Below are 22,634 nucleotides of genomic sequence, written 5' to 3' on the forward strand. Positions count from 1 at the left end.
ACAGGAAGAAACCTCAAGCAGAACCAGGCTCAGGGAGGGGCAGTCTTCTGCTGTGACTGGTTGGGGCTGGTTAGTTGAGAAAGAGGGCGTGGCCAGCATCAGTTCCTTTCTGTTTAAAGTGGCAAGCACAGAAATTGATAATTTATTATAAATTTATTATAAAATTTCTCTTGTTTTAAATTGTTATATAATTTATTTTAACTGGTAAATGTCCTTTTAAGTTTTTAATTCTAATTTGTTTATTGTAATGCTTTTATATCTGCTTATTTCTGTGTTGTAATGGTGTGCTTGAGTTTTTTGAAAGGCGCCTATCTATGGAATGTATTATTTTTATTATTATTATTATTATTATTAAATGTGAAAAAGATGTTTTGTTTTGTTTTTAGGGAGTGTTGTCTCACTGTGAATGTGATATTTCTGACCACATAATTTAGCATTGCTTATAGAAACACTTGATGCGTTCTAATAGTTGTTGCTTAAGAGTTGCGCAGTGTGATTGCTTTAATGTCGCTTCACAGCAATCTGCAACTTTCCTAAACTTAAGAATGCCACAATTCACTTTGAAATCTGAAAATCTTCTGCAGCCCACCCAAACCTCGAGTCACCAGTGTGAATGACACATTAAGCTTAAAGTATTTCCACATGTATATCATGTTAAACTCGGTCAGATAAATAAAGAACATCACAGTGTTGCAAATCCCATGGCTTTGAGGACTACATTTTAATTTGGGGGGGGATTTTTTCCATAGTTCTCAATAGGGTCACTGCGTGAGTGTTTGTGACATTTGGCTTCTCCTGAGATTGGAAATGAATGTTAGGGGCTTTGCACCACCTTTCTCACTGTAGATAGATGAGATATTTGATTGGCACACATGTTGTCTGTTGAGCCCCCCCACTGTGGTGATTTGTGAATGAACACGGGTTTCAGACCTGCATGTCTTGTCTCCGGGCGTTGAGCCAGCAGAAGGATCAGGAAGACAGGAAAGCTGTCAGGCAAAGCTTAGCATCACCTTCAGGATCAATGAGAACTCTTCTGCTGCTTGATCCCATAACCTGTGATCACACGACCTGTCAGAGACTTTCCACAGGCAGCGTTTAAAACCACGTCCAAGTTGACTGTCATGCACTTAAATCCAGCTGCTGCACTATAATGGACCTGCATGTCTTTTAATCCTGTGCAGTATGTATTAATCTTGCGTGGTGCGAAAGGATAAGCGAACATTTCTTTGTCTTCTTGTTGGCTGTACTTTGTCTGAGGTGCAGGTCGGCAAGAGTTCAGCCTGATTTGTCTTGAAGGGACTCAGGAGTCCATCTCTGACACAACAGCTGACACATGTGCCTGTTTGTGTGGGTTCTTGTGTCAGTCAGAAGGTGAGGCTGCTTTTCTGTGGCCTCATTTCCACCAAAAAGTCGCTTTTGTTGTGTTTTAAACTGTAATTGATTTTTATGACACAATTGCTTCACTGGGTGTTAGGAGAGTTTGGAATCAGAGATTTATTCTGTGAAGAAACACATTATCGGAGCAATTTGAAAGCGATTCATCTTCTGAAACAAGTGTTTCATGTGCTTCCAAACTGTGAATCATTTTGATGTAGTTGGTACATTGTGTTTCAAAGATTTTGAAACAGTGATTTGCTTTTCCTGAAACAATTAATTTGTTGTGTATTTCAAGCAGTTCCACAAAGTGAATCCTTTATGAACCAAGTGTTTCAGTTAATGTTTCAAGCACATCAAAGTGAACCATTTTCTGACACTGAGGAGTTCAAGTGTTTTAAAAACAGTGATTCATTTGCTGAAACAATTTATTTATTGGATTTTTGGGGATTTTTAAACAGCATTTCAAGTGGTTTAACACAGGGACTCTTTTGCAACATGAGCAGTTAGTTCAGTGATCATTTCAAGAATTTTGAAATGTGACTGTTTTCTGAGACATTTGATTCATGAAGTGTATTCAGCATTTTGAGTTACTAATACATTTTCCGAAGCTTGGTTTTATTAAGTGTTTCAAAAATTTTGAAACAGTGATTCATTTTTAGAAGCAGTTATGTTATTCAGTATTTTGATCGATTCTTTTGTGAGTGAAATAATTGATGAACTAATTGCTTCATCAAGTGCTTCAGGTCAGTGCATCATTTTTCTCTGTCATTTTGACATTGTGTTTTGAGTGTTCTGAAACACTGATACATTGTCTTTCACCGAAATTTTTTATTTTAGACAGCAATATATGTTCTGAAGCAATTTGTTTTGAACTTACCACAAATTTAGAGACATTGACTTATTTTGTGAAATAATTGTATGATTATTTCAGCTGGTTCAAATCTGTAAATTATTTTCAACTGATGATCAACTCAATGAGCATTTCAAGCATGTTGAAATGGTGACTATTTTCTGTGATAATTGTTTCACTGAGTGTATTCAGCTTTTTGAAATAATATATTTTTTGAACCAACTCATTGAGCAATGACTGATTTTTAAATGAATCGTTAACTTTTTTGTTTTCTTTCAAGTTCTTCATAACTGGAGTTGGTTCATGGTGCATTTTGAGCAATTAGGATTTTTTCTAAAACAATGAGTATTTTGAGCATTTAGGAACAGGGTATCATGTTTGAAGCAATTGCTGTATTGAATGTTCTAAGAATTTTGAAATTGATTCATTTTATAAATCAAGTTTTTAAGTTAAATATTTTGAAACCATGATTAGTTCCTGAAACATTTGCTTCAGTGAGTATAGTCAGAATTTTGAATCAGTAATACATTTTTTAAAAGAGGTGTTTCAAGAATATTGATAGAGTGATTTATTTCCTGAAGCAATTGTTCGTTTCACATTTTGAGTGATTGTTTTGTTTCTTGATTTAATCATTTAATGAGCCAATTGTTTCACTGAGCGATCCACCCCTTCAAAACAGTGACTTGTGTTTTGACGAGAGCATTTTTATGTATTTTGAAACATTGATTATTTTTCTGAAGCAGTTGCTTCACTGAGTATTTTAAACATTTTGAAACACCAAATTATTCTGTAAAGCAACTCTGCCACTGAGTTTTTCATGAACTTCATAAGAGTGCTTTGAGCATCTCAAAACAGTGAATCAGTCTTCGAAGCAATGACCACATTTATTGTTTCGAGCACTCCGAAACAGTCCATGCCTCTCTCAGCAGTGGAATGTGATGTACGCAAATCGTGACGTACCGTGTCTAAGTATCATTAATGGACCTGGTATCAAACACATTCAAAGAAATAGCCGACTGAATAGTAACTAAATCTTAACTATACCTTAACTAGTGACATTCCATAAACAGCTGCCCTGCATCACTGGTATGTCACCTCTGGGCTGCAAGTTTTGTGATGTACAAAAATGTGACGTACTCTGTAACAGGACACAATAAGTGAGTGTACATGTTCCCATTGCACAAGCCCACACAAAATCCAAAATCAGAATCTACAATTTGCACAGACGTAAAACACAAACAGTATATACTGTGACTTTACTGCTTGCTGTAAAAGAAAAAAAAATTACACCGGAGATGGTGGAGCGGCAAACGTTGTTTCTACATCCCCTCGCTGCACTCTGTTTTATGACTCACTTTAAAAGTCACTCACCAAAGAAACGCTCTGTTAGAACAGTAACTTAAAAGAAAGTGCAGCCGAGCAGAACGAGAGTGCATAACTGTGCCACGATCCGGCAACCTGCCAGATCTTTTAGGCGATTTATGGTGTAACGCCAATTTAGTTTTTTGTGTATTGAGAGCTACCTCTGATGAGCATGTGTAAACCTGCATGTGCATGTGCATGTGCAGGACCAACAGACTGGAAAAACTCCTCACTCGGGGAGGAGGAGTAACAGGAAGACAGGGGACGGGAAGGAGAGGCACAGTTGTAGCCAGTAAACCAGTAGCGAGCAGTATTTCTGGTATTTATATTTGTATTTACATTTTGAAAATTGTTTTTTACTTTCACTTTTGATGCTCTGTGTGCTTCTTACCCCGTGTGCTGCCATACAATGCTGCTGGAATCTTAATTTCCCAGAGGGTGTCTTAAGAGATTAATAAAGTTCTATCTAATCTAAACAAATTGGGGCCAGGGATTGAACCCCATCTGCAACTTTGAGTGTAAAAGTGTTCCTGAGCAAGGCACCAAACTCCCAAAACCATTCAGTCTTACACCACATCAACCCACATGAATAGCAGTTTTTAAGTTATGCACAGCATTGATCTTGTAATAATGAGCATAAAATGATTCATTCCTGGATCAATTCACTCAGTTTAACAATAATAAAAAAACAACATATTTAACAAATGAAGACAGCATCCGTCACCTGAGACAATTATCACTGTACGACTCTATAAAACACGTCAGCTGTTTCAGAAGACTTTATTAATATTCACGTTTGCATTTGTGAAGTACATGAATCTGCGAGATGTGGCGTGGCCCACGGAAGAACGCGTTAAATTTTGCTGATGATCTGGATCAAGATCAAGAGGTTCAGATATGAAATACTGGAGATACATATCAGAGTTAGGAATATAATTAAAGATCCAAAATCAAAGACAAATGCGGCGTTCATGTACAATGTTTAGCAATCAGAATCAAAGATCGGTATTCAGGATCAAAGATTACCAGTCAGGGTCAAAGTTTAGCAAAGATGATCAAAGGTCAGTAATCTTAGTCAGCAGTCAGCCTTGAGGATCTAGGTTCAGCAACACAGGATCAAAGTTCAACATTCATAACCAAAATTTGATAACAAAGGTCAGTTATTGGGTTCAAACTTCACGTATTACAGTAAAAGCTCAGCAGTGAGGGTCAAAGCTCATGATTAACAGTCAGGAGAAGGATCAACAGTTCTTTTTTTTCCCTTTCTCTGGCTGCATATATAATAATGGTAAATGCCACACTGGCAGAACCATTTATGTACATTAATACACATATATGTAATTTATTCTTGCAAGATCAACAGTTCTTTATCAGGATCAGTCAGTCCACCCAGGTGTAAATGGGTGCTGACATTGGTGGAGGAAGTTGTCTGTAATGTACTGGAATAAGCAGTGACCTCATGGGGCCTTGAGGTCGATATCAGAGCGATGTCTTCTTCTTCTCTGTGAGAAAACATATAAATGTGTGCAGTGATTACACTGGTCAACAACAACAACAACAAAAATATTTTTCTTGCATGGACTTTGAGAACTGATTAAGAGTAATTTTGTGGTGCTGAATCTGAATCTGAGCTCAGATTTCCTCTATCACATCACGTTTTTTTTTTCCATCTGCATGTTCCATATTGATGGATTACGCAAAGTTGCTCATTCACTCACGAGTTTGATATCACTAATTGTGCAAAAAAGCAGCTTGAAAATCATAGTTTTGAAACCAGGTTCACGCACTGTGAACAAGAGCCGTAATATGATTTATGTCACAGAAGAGGTGTGTGAGACTGCAGCTTTTGCTTCAGTGCTTGATACGAGAAATATGTTTTCATATCTCAAAAAACGTGATGTGATTGAAAAACTAACACCATATTTGGATTCAGCGCCCTCAAATTACCCAAAATCCGTTAAAAAACTCCATGCAAGAAAAATCATGTTGGCCAGCATTCTCTCGCCTTCTGTGTACTTTGATCCAGATGATCCTACTGTCTTTCTTTAGAGGAGGTACGCACTCAGACAAAGGTAAAGTGGGCGTGGCAGGCAGCAGCACTTTTCCATTTAGAATAGAATAGTCTTTATTGCCATTGTACGGGGGGGCAACAAAATTGGGGGGTGCTCCCGCAGAGCTACTATACACCACAAAAAAGAAAAACAAGACATCTTATACACCACAAAAAAAGAAAAAAGCAACATGGATAGAAATAAACATTTAGTATTTTATTATTTTCTGGATGCATCATCTATTTTCATCTGTAAAATGTCATATCCGTTTGTGAGACACCCGTCGAGTCTTGCTGAAATGGTTAAGAATACGAGACCTTCATGTTTCCACCGTTTTGACACTTTCTCCTTCAAAGTGCACTAATGATTTTTCAGCTCTCTGGTTGGCTGCCGCCTTGAAAAGCCGCACCAGAGCTGCTCTGGCAGACACGAGCCAGCTGACGGTGACAGCGCTGGCTAAAAGCAAACGTGCATCCCTCCAGCCGTGCCTTTCCTCAAATGAAACACGCTCTGACCTCTGGCTTCCATTTATATAAGTCTGTGAAGATTTTGCTTTGGAATGCTTTCCACTTGTTTGACGAAAAACAGCGCTGCTGCAGTAATCTTCTCACATATTCGTGCCGGTCTCGCCTTGCAGGTAGCTGGAGGAGAACGTGCCAGACGGGCCCTTGGCTGCAGGCCACCACTACCACCACCCTGCCCTTTCATCCTCCTCTTCACTCCGACTGGCACAGGATAGAGGGTGTATGAGCGCCTGAGCGAGGGAACATGGGAAAGAGGAAGACCATGTTTCTCCTTCTTTCCTTCTCCCTCTTCATCCTTCATGTGACGGGCACTCCTCTGCTCTTCGGTCACTATGGGTAACAGCTCTCTCCATAATGATTTTCCTGTGTTTATTGTGACTTGTCATCTGGCCACTTTGGGCCTGCATAGTGCAGATCAGCACTTCTGCCATCTTTTGTTTTTGCAAATGTGCACAAATGAGTAAAAATGACACTGAGATCTTTAAAAGTGTCTCTGAGTGCTGAAGCTCCACCAGGCTCATCTTGTTATTTTCAGCTGGTTTATGCAACGGCATAAAAACACCAAAACCCACATGAAAGGTTGAACAGAGCACAAGAGGTCAAAGGTCAGGTCTTAAGACTGACGAGCTGAGGAGTGACTACACAAGGCTGTCAGTCGCAATTAAGTACCAGAGCAATTTTTAGTGACAGACACAATCATTTGGGAGGTTTTTGAGCTGAACAATAATACTGTGGCATTGTTTTGTTTTTAACTCATCTAAAATGTGATAAGTGCAGACACAAACTAGAGAGGCACTCAGCAGATGGCTGCAACAGCCCTTTTAACCATTTCATTCCAGGCCATAATGAGACCCTTTAAACCTTTTTGCTTGATATGCATTTCTGTCCCGACCGCCATGAAAGTGAATTTTTTATAAGCAATGAAATATTTATGTGAGCAAAACTGGGCAAACGTTTCAGATGCACATTTCCTGCATCTGAAACCTTTAAATATAACGCAATGCTAAAATACCCTCGGCCGTATGAGCATTGTGTTCTTTATAATTTGCATAATTTGCAGTTGTTTAATTAATTATTAAGATCCTATTGTCTTATTTTCCCTTTCGCATGGCTAGCATACTGGCATAGTATGGAACTGTGCTTCCTACCCTTTTAAATTCATTTTATTAGCAAACGGAGCATGCCGCTGCCTCAACTTTATCTAAAGTCAGGGTCTTTTAGTGAAGCTTAGGGCTAGTGGCCGGCGATCACCTTAGTATTTCTTCTGTTTTTCTTGTTGCTTAATGCTGACAAATTATACCTTGTTTGTTGTCTTTCTGCCACCTGATTCTGTTTTTTTTTTTCTCTGTTTGAGGTGCGGCTCCATCCAGAGGTGGGAGTGGGCGTCTTCTTCTGCAGGCCTTCCATCCTGGACACCAGCATGGACTCTCAAAAAGTTCCTGTATATTTGTATTGTCAACTGTGTAGGTAGCATGGCCCAAGCAGAGGGTCACCCCTTTGAGTCTGGTCTGCTTGAGGTTTCTTCCTGAAATCATCAGAGAGAGTTTCTCCTCACCACTGTCACCTGTGTGTGTGCTCTAGGGGTTGGTAAGGTTAGACCTTACTTGTGTGAAGCGCCTTGAGGCAGCTTTGTTGTGATTTGGCGCTATATAAATGAAAATAAATTTAAATTGAATTGAATAAATTGAATTACATACAATTTGTACATGGTCAATAAAGCCCCTCTATCACTCAATCAGTCAAAAATGATGTTTACGTTTTAACGGCATCTGCAGGAGGCCTTGCGCGCGCGCGCGCGTGTGTGTGTGTGTGTGTGTGTGTGTGTGTGTGTGTGTGTGTGCATGAGTTTTTGACAAAAGCAGAAGTTGTGCAAATCAAGGAATATTTGTAGATCACCCTCTGTGCATTTTTCAGGTATTAATGAGACAAATTTAACTCCATAGTGTTATTTTCCCCCCTGCTCCTTCTGTAACACTGCCCCTCACAAAGTACAAACTCAGACTGTTCCGCACTTTTAAATTTATTCAAAGTCATAGTGAAAAAATCAGCCGTGGATTCTAAAGAACTTTTCTCACAGACGAGATCCGCTCTTTCAGAACCCTGAACAATGGACACAAATAGTTTTTATAAAGCTCAACAGAAGTGTGACAAAGGCGGACCTTATTTCCAAAATCCTCCCCTTATTGGGGATTTGTTTATTCCATTAACTTTAACTAGTAATGACTTCATGACTTTCTTTGCTAACAAAATTTTAACTATTAGAGAAAAAATTACTCATAACCATCCCAAAGACGTATCGTTATCTTTGGCTGCTTTCAGTGATGCCGGTATTTGGTTAGACTCTTTCTCTCCGATTGTTCTGTCTGAGTTATTTTCATTAGTTACTTCATCCAAACTATCAACATGTTTATTAGACCCCATTCCTACCAGGCTGCTCAAGGAAGCCCTACCATTATTTAATGCTTCGATCTTAAATATGATCAATCTATCTTTGTTAGTTGGCTATGTACCACAGGCCTTTAAGGTGGCAGTAATTAAACCATTACTTAAAAAGCCATCACTTGACCCAGCTATCTTAGCTAATTATAGGCCAATCTCCAACCTTCCTTTTCTCTCAAAAATTCTTGAAAGGGTAGTTGTAAAACAGCTAACTGATCATCTGCAGAGGAATGGTCTATTTGAAGAGTTTCAGTCAGGTTTTAGAATTCATCATAGTACAGAAACAGCATTAGTGAAGGTTACAAATGATCTTCTTATGGCCTCGGACAGTGGACTCATCTCTGTGCTTGTTCTGTTAGACCTCAGTGCTGCTTTTGATACTGTTGACCATAAAATTTTATTACACAGATTAGAGCATGCCATAGGTATTAAAGGCACTGCGCTGCGGTGGTTTGAATCATATTTGTTTAATAGATTACAATTTGTTCATGTAAATGGGGAATCTTCTTCACAGACTAAAGTTAATTATGGAGTTCCACAAGGTTCTGTGCTAGGACCAATTTTATTTACTTTATACATGCTTCCCTTAGGCAGTATTATTAGACGGTATTGCTTAAATTTTCATTGTTACGCAGATGATACCCAGCTTTATCTATCCATGAAGCCAGAGGACACACACCAATTAGCTAAACTGCAGGATTGTCTTACAAACATAAAGACATGGATGACCACTAATTTCCTGCTTTTAAACTCAGATAAATCTGAAGTTATTGTGCTTGGCCCCACAAATCTTAGAAACATGGTGTGTAACCAGATCCTTACTCTGGATGGCATTACCCTGACCTCTAGTAATACTGTGAGAAATCTTGGAGTCATTTTTGATCAGGATATGTCATTCAAAGCGCATATTAAACAAATATGTAGGACTGCTTTTTTGCATTTACGCAATATCTTTAAAATCAGAAAGGTCTTGTCTCAGAGTGATGCTGAAAAACTAATTCATGCATTTATTTCCTCTAGGCTGGACTATTGTAATTCATTATTATCAGGTTGTCCTAAAAGTTCCCTAAAAAGCCTTCAGTTAATTCAAAATGCTGCAGCTAGAGTACTGACGGGGACTAGAAGGAGAGAGCATATCTCACCCGTATTGGCCTCTCTTCATTGGCTTCCTGTTAATTCTAGAATAGAATTTAAAATTCTTCTTCTTACTTATAAGGTTTTGAATAATCAGGTCCCATCTTATCTTAGGGACCTCGTAGTACCATATCACCCCAATAGAGCGCTTCGCTCTCAGACTGCAGGCTTACTTGTAGTTCCTAGGGTTTGTAAGAGTAGAATGGGAGGCAGAGCCTTCAGCTTTCAGGCTCCTCTCCTGTGGAACCAGCTCCCAATTCAGATCAGGGAGACAGACACCCTCTCTACTTTTAAGATTAGGCTTAAAACTTTCCTTTTTGCTAAAGCTTATAGTTAGGGCTGGATCAGGTGACCCTAAACCATCCCTTAGTTATGCTGCTATAGACGTAGACTGCTGGGGGGTTCCTATGATGCACTGTTTCTTTCTCTTTTTGCTCTGTATGCACCACTCTGCATTTAATCATTAGTGATCGATCTCTGCTCCCCTCCACAGCATGTCTTTTTCCTGGTTCTCTCCCTCAGCCCCAACCAGTCCCAGCAGAAGACTGCCCCTCCCTGAGCCTGGTTCTGCTGGAGGTTTCTTCCTGTTAAAAGGGAGTTTTTCCTTCCCACTGTAGCCAAGTGCTTGCTCACAGGGGGTCGTTTTGACCGTTGGGGTTTTACATAATTGTTGTATGGCCTTGCCTTGCAATATGGAGCGCCTTGGGGCAGCTGTTTGTTGTGATTTGGCGCTATATATAAAAAAAATTGATTGATTGATTGATTGGTCCCTGTGGGCATTCGAGGGAGGTGCAACCCCCTGCCCATGACCCACGCAATAACGGGACATGTATGATTTATAATGAAACCTGAATGTCTTTGTCCTAAGTGGTAAAACTGGTTAAATCCAGTTCAACATGAACATTCCAACAGAGGACAAAGGAAAGTAAGAATAAGAATATGAGTTAAAAACTAAGAATACAATCCTAAATCAAATAACTACTTTAATACCAAAACAAGTAAAGAAAACAATAACTAAACACACAAATAAATCTAACAATAGGAAGCTAGCTTTGAGTTAACGGAAGTTAGCATGCACGCAAACATCCACAAAATGTCTTGTAAATGACTCCAGAGGTGTTATCAGGTTACATAAACAGCATTTTCAGTTTTAGAAGTTTTTATTTCTTGCTAGCTTTTACATAATGTATGACAAAGAGGATACATTTACACACAAACGAAACAAAACTTTAAAGCTACGAGCAACACTTCCAGTGGTGAGCGATATGTTTATAATAATAAGTAAGAAACAGAGTCAAAGTCATGCGCCAGACAAAACTGATCCTGATCCAGGGATCTCATGTGATGACACCAAATAGTTTCCTGACACACTTGTGGTAGACTGCGTTATTCTTCTCTGATTTTGACCAACTTCTCCTGTCTGTGTCAAAATCTCCTTGAACAAGATACTGAGCCCTAAATTGCACCATCCTGGTTATTATGTTAATCTGCATCCAGGTCAGCAAGCGGTCCTCATCCTGTAGAAACCTCCAGATGAGCATCTTATGAGCATCCATCATCATCATCATCATCATCATCACTGCCACTCGACATGAGCATGGCGATCCAGAAGAAATTCATCCAGGCATCTAACTAGGAGGCTGCCAACTGTTTCAGAGCTTCAGCAACTTTCCGTCTTACGTCTTTCCTCTTCAGCTTTCCGTCTATTGGTCTCAAAGGTCTTGATGCCATTACAAACCGTTCTCCTCCAAACCAATCTATCTGCTGGGGCTTTAGCCCAGTCAGCAATCTCACAGTCTTTAAAACGTCTTTTAAGGACATCCTTGTACCTCTTCTTAGGAGCACCAGCACAACGCGATCCAGTAGAAAGCTGACTGAAGAGAAGTTGTTTTAGAAGACGTTGCGCATCCATTATCACCACATGTCCGTACCATCTCAGTCTGCTTTGGTGTAACATAGCCTCAATACTTGTCAGGCAAGCTCGGTCAAGAACTACAGCATTGGTGACACGATCATACCATTTCACATTCGTGATTGTCCAAAGATATCTTTGGTGGAATTTCTCGAGTTGTTTCACTTGATAACGATAGGTAGTCCACGTTTCAGAGCCATACAAAAGTGTTGGTAAAATGATGGCTTGATAGACTCGTATTTTGGTCTCCAGTTCAAGATCGTGGTTGTCGAAGACAACAACAGTATAAGCATCCACTTGTTGGTCAACAAAAAAGATGCAAGTTGTTTGCGGATCTGGAAAACGCCGTTGATCCCATCAAGCTGACTTAAGGTCAGGTGGATGCAGGAGGTTTATGGGCTGAATGTGGTTGAAGTGCTTGCTGAGTTTTGGTGGAAGAATGTCCTCTAGTGAGTGCTCCTGTACTGACAAGTGGTTAAAAAAAAGTCTTGGCTCTGTCTCAGCATCCAGTTAGAAAATACAATGTAATCCCCCTTTTTTTTCCCCACCCCTTTTTTTGGCTCATGACCCTTCCCTCTGCAAAGTTTCCTGAAAATCAATCAATACTTTTATTGTGAAGTCTTGGTGACAAACAACCAGACGTGGATGAAAACACAACCTCCTTGGCGGATGTTGAAGTAAAAGTATGTATGTCTTCCCCGGGCAGGAGGCGGGTCTGTGGCCGGGACCGTTGGGACAGTGTTGTTATGGTAACGGAGTCCTACGTCCAGCCGGTGCACAAGCCTTACATCACGGTGTGTCAGGAGCACCGCCTGTGCAGCACGTACAGGTAAGACCCCTGCACGCCTCAGTGAATAAAACACACAAGAGCGGTGAAGGCACCACGACCCGCTCTAATTAGGGCCGTTAACGGGTAAACGATACCGGACATGTTTGGATAAGGGAAGAGGCTGAAGTGTAGTTATAAATAGATGTTGATTTTTCTCCCACACGCACAAACACACATTTTCTCAGAACTGGGTCACGGTGGCACATATTTGGGTGGAATCTAAATATTGAGTACTTCATGTAACTACGGGAAATGAGCCGCCCGCCCGCAGAGACCAGTTCTGTTTATTTTGGACTACCTCTCCTTACATACTTGTGCATTCTCGCTTTCGCTCCAGCGCTGATGGTTTTTGACTGATTTCCCTCCTTTACACTCCCTACTTTTAATCTGTTTTAATGCTTCTCTCACTAACCTGAAGTCACTTTTGGATGTTTTCCCCCCTCGTTCTTTTTCTTTTTCCTGTGGAGTATATATATCAGGTGTGTAATCTTTCATTTCAGCTGAATACTTTTTCTTCACTTTTTTATTTCACTTCCTGCAAAACGAACACTCTGCAATCTCGGCAGACTTTGGGGAAATCAGAGAATTTGGATGTGATTGTGTCCTTGTCCATCCAGCTGTCCGTCCCTGCCCCACCCGTCACACAGCCTTGGATATCGTTGGTCTGTGGTTACGGAATTTGAGCAGCTTCTATTTCCTGTCATTCTGGAAAATCATGAAGACGGGAGAGACTGAAGTGCACAGGCGGAGAGATGTTACATTTTGGATGACCAGGAATCCCTCTGTGTGTTGCGTCTTGACAGGACTGTGTACTCGGTGGCGTACCGGCAGGTGAGCAAAGCAGTGCCTCCAGTGACCTCGTACCCAGAGTGCTGCCCGGGCTGGAGGAGGTCACACTCTCACAACTGCAACCAAGGTAACCTAGCAGAACATGGAACAACAACAACACAACAATGACAGTATAACAACAACAGCATAACAACAACAACAGCAAAAACAACAGTAAAACAACAACATTAGTATAACATTAGTATAACAACAACAGTATAACGACAACAATAGTACAATGACAACAACACAACAATAGTATAACAACATAAGGAAAACAACAACATTAGTACAACAACAGTAAAACAACAACATTAGTATAACAACAACAGTATAACGACAACAATAGTACAATGACAACAACAACAACACAACAATAGTATAACAACTACAACAACATAAGGAAAACAACATTAATACAACAACAGTATAACAACAACAATAGTACAATGACGACAACAACACAACAACAACAGTATAACAGCAACAACAGTATAACAACAACAATAGTACAATGACAACAACAATATAACGACGTTAATAGTATAACAAGAACAGCAACAACTACAACAACATTACTTCAACAACAACAACAGTATAACAACAACAATAGCACAATGACAACAACACTATAACGATGACAATAGTATAACAACACAACAACAGTAAAACAACAGTATAATGACAACAATGGTATAACAACAACAATATAACAATGAAAATAGTATAACAAGAACAACAACACAACAACAGTATAACAACAACAAAAATCTAACAATGACAATAGTATAACAAGAAAAACAACAGTAAAACAACAACATTAGTACAACAATAACAGTATAACGACAACAATAGTACAGTGACAACAACAACAATATAATGACGACAACAGCGTAACGACAAAACAATAGCAGAACAGCAACAGGAAACAACAACTACTACAGCAAAATTAGTGCAACAACGAGTAGTATAATGACAACAACAACAAGTGTAGTATAACAACCACAATAGTACTACAGCAACAACAGCACAACAACAACAGGCAACTACAACAGTATAACGGTAGTAGTAAATGGTAAATGGATTGCATTTATATAGCGCTTTTCCATCTGCATCAGACGCTCAAAGTGCTTTACAATAATGCCTCACATTCACCCTGATGTCAGGGTGCTGCTATACAAGGTAGTCACTACACACCGAGAGCAACTAGGGGATTAACGACCTTGCCCAAGGGCCCTTAGTGATTTTCCGGTCAGGCTGGGATTTGAACCGAGGATCTTCTGGTTACAAGTCCAATGCCTTAACCACTAGACCAGGGGTGCTCAAGTTCGGTCCTCGAGAGCTACCTTCCTGACACTCTTAGTTGTCTCCCTGCTCCAACACACCTGAATCCAATGAAAGACTCGTTAGCAGGCTTTTAATGAGCCTTTCATTGGATTCAGGTGCTCATTATGCCAAAAAAAAACAAAAAAAACAATTTCAGTGTGATATTTGTTATATTATGAGAATATAATTATTGATGCATGTGTTAATCACTTTAATATTTCAGCTGGTAAATATGTAACTACCTTTCATGCTTTGACATATATACTTATATGTATTACTTTTACATACTGTTGGGTAAATTGCAGTTTTCCCCCTTTGGAGCCTTCTTGATAACAGCTAAAAATTATTCATCAGTTAATGTTTGTGTTAAAACAAATCTGCAAGCCGCCAAATAAAGCTGTGAACTAAATGGTGTGAAGAAAAAGTACAGTATTGGTCTCTGATGTGTCATGGAGTAGAAGAAAACAGAAGCGTTCAAGTCAAGTATCTGTACCTCAATGCTTTATTTAAGTACAGTACTTAAGTAAATATACTTATTTTCCATAATTACCGAAAGTATACCATGTTGGTTGTAAACTAAAATAAGGTAAGAGTCGTTAAAATGTTGACGACTGTCTTTGAGTTATTGAAGGTATTTCACAGTAATATTAGATTTTTTTTGTAATATGTGTGTAATATGTTTGTCATCCGCTGGCCCCGCCCCCTTGTTATTTACCCACACCAGCTGAGTTCACATGAGACAGTTCAATACCAAACCCAAAAAAATCAGAATACTTCATTCAATAATACAAATTAATATTATCGGCAGAATAAAACCAGAGAAAGGCAACTAAATGATCATTACAAACGCCTTTTATTTGTATTTCACATTTCACATGTAGAAGCATCACACACACACATTAAACATACTCATAAACACAATAAATTGAAGTGATGGTTTTGCTTGTGGCTTGTTGCTTTCATCACGTGATATCAAATGTGGTTCTCAGCTGTTTGTCATCAACCCTGTGTGAATGGAGGAACCTGCCAGAGACCAAACCACTGCACTTGTCCTGTCGGCTGGACAGGACACCGATGTCAAACAGGTAGATACACATATCTACTGCACACTCACATGCGCCAGTATTTGGACATCAGTAGAGTTTTACTTATTTTACATCATTTTAACATCAATTTAGGAAATGTTTATTCAAATTGGACATAGGAAATAAAATAATATTTTATCAAATAGTTTGTCTCCCTGTTTTTGAAAGAAAAAGAAGACATAATTTGTAACAAAGATAATTGTGAATTAAATTATCATTTTTAATGCTGCCAGAAGCTTGGAACATACAAACACCACCAGATGTTGCAGGTACTGGTGATGCATTCCTTCGTTCCCACAGCCACTGTCTCCTGTTTCTGCTCATATTATGTATGTCTTCAGTTTTGTCTTCAGCAGTTGGATTCATATCAACTATTTGCCTTGACCATTGCAGAATGTTCTTCATGGTGTGCTTCAGGTTGTTATCTGCACCTTGGACGGGTGTTGGAGCATTTGGCTGAATGTGAATGGTCTATGAGTTACTTTAGTAATAAATACAAGGGAACCAGTTTGAATAACAGCCATATATGTCCATGTGCAATTACACCATTTCTCCATACCATCCCCATAATCCTGGTATATGTTCATCTTTGTCCTGTAGGCTGTTTTTTTCAGACCTGTACAAGATTTTATTATTATTATTATTATTATTATTATTATTATTATTATGGGGTGGAGGAGGGGCAAACTGCTGCATAATCTGACCTGACCTGTAATCAGACCTTCCCATTTAAAAAGGCTTTCCAGTAATGTATATACTGTGGTAAAACCTCTTTATTTACCTTATTTTCTGGACTATATGTCTCACAAGGTATTTTGCATTTGTCCAAAAATGCATCCTGAAGAGGATATATACTATATTTTTCAAAACATGGTGCTGTTGTTTCATGCAACAAGAAGCAAAATAGATTAATCAGCTGGCATGCTATTGTAAGAGGCACAAAGAACAAGTATTCTGCTTCCTGTCACTATTAAACAGAAAAAACCCATCTGTTCATAGAAAAATACATGCATGTTTACCTTATTAAATAAAATGACTTGTTTTAAAACTCCTATCCATTTTTAAAGCATTATAGTTAGCCTTACGTAAGCCTAGCTAACCTCCTCAGTGCTGTTCTGACTGTGCAACAAAATGCAAACAAGCGGAGTACAACATAGTATGAAGGTTAAATCATTTTTTTCTCTTTATTCAAGAGTGTGGTCTTTCAGTTTGAGAATATGATTTACTAGCAGGTATGCCCGCAAAGCAATAATTTAATGCTTTAATCTGTTCTCTTTATCGAATTATCTATTACAGAATTCAGCTTTAATCATTATTGCTAGAAATCTTAGACAAAAAGAACTTTCACTTTAATTTTTTATGGTTACTGGGCAACCAATGCTGCGTGTGACAGGTGTAAACTGTGCTATCTTGTGCCCATAAATGATAATCCAGTAATTCTTTCATATATAAATCACAGGACCAGTAGAACAAGTTGGATATAAAAATAAAATGTGACTTGTAATCTGGAAAATACGGTACTCTGAGGGTGTTTCATAATTGTAACACTTACCTCTCGAGGGAGTTCTTGATCTGGTAATGTGCTGTAAAGTTGTTGTTTGTTTGTTTTTCAATGCAGAATAAATTTTCTGCTTCCATCTGCTGACATGAACATGAAAGAACAGGATTATAAAAAGCAACATTGACATGAAACAAATCAGCAACTGTGTAGCTTTAGCGATGTTCTACTTTTAGCTCATGATCTATACCTACGTATTTGCCATGGTACGACAAATGCATCCCAGAGTAATGCAATGTAGACAACTTTTACTGTATTTATATGGCACTCTCAGTTAAAGTGATAAACTTCAATGTGATTTACAACTTCACATCACAATTGAAATTTTTAAAGAAGCTTTGTCAGGAATCTACAATGTCTAAAAGTCTTTTTGTTTTAATTAAACATGGGTGCACTCCCTTGGTGTTAGATGTCAAGTGTTAGAACTACAGGCTTATTATTTTTCTACATGAAACCAAACAGAATATTCTATTACTCAGAGTCATCGTTATGATGAAGTTTCGTTTAAACTATAAATGTCATATTTAATATTATGGTGAAGTCCCTCTTTGAACTGTAGCTAGATTGCAATTCCACCGCTGTAAGTCACAAAATGTCAGCTAAATATAATGTAATACCTTAGATAACATGGTACGTAAACACTAAATAGTGATTTTCAGTCTGCCGACTAGAAGTACAGATGAAAAATTGGCTTGCTGAGTGAGAAGCTCCATGTCTTGCCAGTCTTTTTTCATGTTCCTTTGCATGTGGAGTTTTCATGTTCTCCCCATGGGTGCACAGGTTCACTCAAGGTTCTCTGCTTTTATTTCCTCCCATCATCAAAACATACACAGGCGGTTCTTTCACCTTGTAGACCTTTTAAGTGCTCTGCACTCTTCAGCAGAATCTGGGAGTTTGTTTGGGCATGTGTAGAGGTGGGATGAAGGGTATACAGGGAGAAGGATGCTGAGGATGGAGCCACCGAGCAGGAGGAGGATTATGGGTGGGTTGAGGGATGACATGCAGGCGTTTGCTGTGATAGAAGTAGATTCAGAGGACAGGATGAGATGGAGACAGCTGAAATTTAAGTCCGGTGCAGTTGGAGCTCCAACATTCTGTGGTAGACCGCTAAATAAATCTTCTTTCTGGGTTGAGATATTTCTGAACCTGACAGAACAACAATATGTGTGCGAGCTCTAACTTGTAATTCCATGTCTTTCCTGTCTGATAGATGTGGATGAGTGCACCGAGCGGCGGCCGTGCACCCAGCAGTGTCTGAATACAGCTGGAAGCTATCGATGCGCTTGCAGAGACGGCTTCAGGCTTGCCGGAGACGGCCGTTCTTGTCAAAGCCTTCCCTCTCCTGCCACCCCACCTCCGTTAACCACTGCCCCCAGCCAGAAACCAGTGGGTGGTCTCACTCATGCAGGTAAATGAACAGCACAGGAACACGTATTGGGAAAATGTTGTGCTTTTGCAGCTAAATGTCTGGTTGGAGTACAGAAGAGAGGAACATAGCCAGCTTCGCGGTCCATTATTACTTTTGGTACGCGCTATGCCACTCTCAACTCGTACCGTGAGTAATAATGCACTGCGACTGGTGCCGACTCCAGACAGATGTGTTGTGGTCTGGACAGCTTGATGTCTGTCCCCGTTGGACGTTTATGACCAGGTGGACGGTTATAGTGAGTGAGCCGATCAACGCTCCGTGACAACCAACTTCAACATACTTCTGTCATTCACAGTCCATTCATTCTTGGAAAAATGTTGCATAAAACCATAAAAGTCATTTTTGTGTGTTATATCATAGCTCCAGTGTAATGTCAAGTAATTCCCCCACATTTCCGAGTACGGTTGCTAACTCCATGACGAACCTTTTGATGTCTTTCCTGCATCTGTCTTATTGCCCTCTGAGAAGTTTATGTAACAAGAAGCCCTAAAGAAGACATGCGTTCTCCCAAATTCTCTTAAATACCTCATCTCTGTGTGTGGGAAAGTAGCGAAGCATTTAAATGTATAACAAGAATGGCAATGTAATGAAAAGCATCAACAGTGCATATGTTTTTGACTGTCTAATGGTATCACCTCTATATATCTATACAAGTAACATTCACATCACATTTGGCACATCTGGGCTCCTGGGTTGTTGAGATATACACAAAAAAGGTGTTTTGAGACCACGTTTTCCTTTACCTTTTACCAAACTATTCCAAAATCGAATCACCTCGAGATATTTGTCCAAATAATATTCCCACCATGTTTGAAGTAAATCTGTCCAGCGAGTTTGTTTTTTTTTTTAAGATAGCTTGTCCACAGGTACATAGACACACATATATCAGTGAAAACAGTACCTGCTTCACCAACGCATAGTGTAATAATGTGGTTGAAAAATATGAATACTAATGAAAAGCTTGTACATAGCTAATAAAAGTAATTTTAAAAAATAATTAAGTGCCCAATTTTTACCTGATAAAATACTGTGCATCTAGAAAGTATTCACAGCGCTGCACTTTTTCCGCATTTTGTTATGTTACAGCCTTATTTCAAAATGGAGTAAATTAATTTAATTAAATTAATTAATCCCCTCATAATTGTACTCATAACAACCCATAATGACATCATTTTTTCTGGATGTACTGTAAATTGATGAAATCAGAATTTTATTTTAAAATAATTTTTTACTAGCGTGTTGCCCGTGGAGATCCAGAGGCTCTAGATTGGGTAGTGTTTATTAAATAGGCAGCTGACATGTTGAAAGGGTGGTAATTAATTATGCAAAGCTTGTACTCGTATAATGAGTTGGAATGTTGTGTGATTCCAAAATATTTTTAGAACCTTAGATCAACAATTTTTAGAAGAGGAACCCAATGCTTTTATTTCCTGTTAATTATGTAAATTTTTATGTTAATTTATTCTCTTAATATATTGATAAATTATTTAGGTTCTTATTATCATATACACACTCTTACTATTATTTTATTTTTACTTCTATTTTGTCATTTGATTTTTAAATGGACCACAATGAAAATAAGTGTTTTCACTTTCTTCTGTCATCCATGTATTTTTAACGTATTTACAATTATATTATGTACTTACACTGAACTTACTAAATAAAATCACTCACCACACTCACACTTTTAATATCAAGATGATTTAGTGCCCCCTCCTGGAATGGCATGTGAGCCATTCCAGGAAGTAGCAACATCCATTGTTCAGCATTGTTAGCTAATATCTGTAGATTCTCGCAGCATTCATCATTCCACCAAAATACATAAGCATTTTTCAGCTCTCCCCAGTTTGTCTGTGATTAAAGTTGCACACACGCACACTGTAAGCAGGTGCTTTTAATTTGATAAAGCCGGTGGCTGAAGACATTAAAACCACTACTTTTTTTTTGTTCTTTGTCCTTGTGTGTGTTGAGTGTACTGTATAAGGATGTGTTTTAAGCTACGGGGTGTTTAAATTTCCTTTTGGATCATTAAAGTATCTATCTATTTATCTATCTACACATTTCACTCATGGTACCAACATGAAACCTAACTCACTGAAACTGAAGCGCTGTGAATAACAAAAATATTTCAGTAACCATTAAGGATTTACATACATTTTTATGTACAGTTCCTACATATTCAGAGGCCTTAAGTAATTGAACAAACAAAATACAAGTCTTATTGTCAGTGCAAATCATTAATTTTACAGCCAGTTTTCTTTAGACAAAACAGGAGATGGATACATGAACATTTGAGTGAGTACTGTGCAAGGAGAATAGTGAGGGAAGCCACCAAGACCAAGATATCCATGGCACCTCTGAAGGAGATATCAGTTTGTTGCTGTAGAGAAACCAGGTTTCCACCCCATCCATAAATTCTCGTGCTGCACCTCGTGTCCAACGTCCTATCTACAACTGTTGATGTGGAAAAGAAAGATCATAAATAATCAGGGCATCGTAATTGTATTTTTTGATACGTGCTTATTCCATTCAAGGGTGGGGGTGGGGGGGGGGGGGGGAGTTATGCCAGCAGTCATTGGATGACAGGTGGGTTACACCGTGAACAGGCCACTAGTGTCTATCACAGCATTATGACACTTTTAGAATCAGTTACCAAAAAAATACAAATACATAAAACATGACAAATTTGTCATACGCAGCGAGCATGTCCGGTTTGGATGTTTGAGATGGCATTACTTTCCTTTCTGCACACGTGAGTGGGGGGCACGCTGCTCAGGTTCTCGAATATAAACTTCAGTTTTAACGTGCTCAGACTGATAAGTTCTCCGTCTGACCCCGGCGAGCTGCTCCAGAGGAGTGTTGAGCCACATTTCCATCCCTCTCTGGTCTGCTTCTCTCCTCTCCCTGTTTTTTTTTTTCTTGGCCTAAGATTGTGTTCTTATTCCAGCTCCGTCAACCTCGTCTGCTGGGGGTCATTGCTGGCTCCCCCCTCCTTTCCTCTCCCCGTTTCTCAACTCGGCCTCGTCTCAGTAATGGAGCACATATGTGAGAGAGCGAGCCGCGCTCGGGCCGACAAAGTGCAACCAGAGACACGGGGATTATAATTTTGAATCCAGATCTAGATCCAGCTCCAGTTGTAATCCATGAGCGTTCACAGGATGGATGAAAGCCTGCTGGTCTGTTTGCAACGACCTTGCTGTCAGCTTGTCTGTCCCACGCTGTTCTGTGTTCTTTTATCCTTCTGGTTTTTCTGCAGCCTTGTTTGTAATATAGACACTTTACAGAAGATATGATTCATTCTGAAGTTGGCCAATAAAATTATTAAAGTTGAAGGACTAATACAGGTCACCAAGTGTCTTGAAAACCATTTTGAAGGGGTCACATTGTGCAGAATCCTTTTTTCCATCTCCCATGTGGAGTTACACACAGCCGGGGTTTCTCATAAAACATCCACAAAGTTGCACAATTCTGTAATTGTGCATATCGATTTTTTTTTTTTTGAGCAAAAAAAAAAGGGGCCCTGAAATGACTAATTTTGTACTTTGTTCTATTCTGCAGACCCACATGGTCTTATATTCAAGATATTGGCCAATATGCCTGCCATATACTCGTGTATATATATATATATATATATATATATATATATATACATATACACACACACACACACACACTATTATTTGTTGCTATGTGCATTTTAGGAATACATAAATTGAAAGTGTGACATTTCAAACCTCAATTTTGGAAATGGTTAAATTTCAGATAAAAAATGACTGTGCACAGGAGGAAACCTCACATTCGGTGGTCACCAGCCACTGAACGTAACATGTTTATACTCGTTTGGTTCCCACAGGTGACGGGTTTGGCCCGATGGAGAACGTGACTGAGGAGGTGCAGAGCCTGAGGAACAGAGTGGAGCTCCTGGAAAAG

General features: G+C 39.1%; 1 protein-coding gene and 1 long non-coding RNA gene across 2 annotated transcripts in view; one reads left to right on the forward strand and one right to left on the reverse strand.

Annotated features, from left to right (window-relative positions):
- On the reverse strand, positions 1-22,622 carry LOC117529880. The gene is made up of 4 exons (XR_004566130.1): positions 22,531-22,622; positions 12,646-12,658; positions 833-836; positions 1-12 (listed from the first exon to the last, which is right to left on the reverse strand). It is a non-coding gene; the product is annotated as an uncharacterized LOC117529880 (long non-coding RNA).
- egfl7 (EGF-like-domain, multiple 7) overlaps positions 1-22,634 on the forward strand; it is a 29,120-nt gene that overhangs the window by 3,465 nt on the left and 3,021 nt on the right. Inside the window, exons 2-7 of the mRNA XM_034192767.1 lie at positions 6,278-6,500; positions 12,356-12,478; positions 13,282-13,394; positions 15,622-15,717; positions 18,486-18,683; positions 22,558-22,634. Of these exons, the coding sequence (XP_034048658.1) occupies positions 6,409-6,500; positions 12,356-12,478; positions 13,282-13,394; positions 15,622-15,717; positions 18,486-18,683; positions 22,558-22,634 (699 nt within the window). The 5' untranslated portion in view covers positions 6,278-6,408. The remainder of the gene's footprint in view (positions 1-6,277; positions 6,501-12,355; positions 12,479-13,281; positions 13,395-15,621; positions 15,718-18,485; positions 18,684-22,557) is intronic.

Source organism: Thalassophryne amazonica, chromosome 17 (assembly GCF_902500255.1).
Source record: "Thalassophryne amazonica chromosome 17, fThaAma1.1, whole genome shotgun sequence".
Lineage (NCBI taxonomy): Eukaryota > Metazoa > Chordata > Actinopteri > Batrachoidiformes > Batrachoididae > Thalassophryne > Thalassophryne amazonica.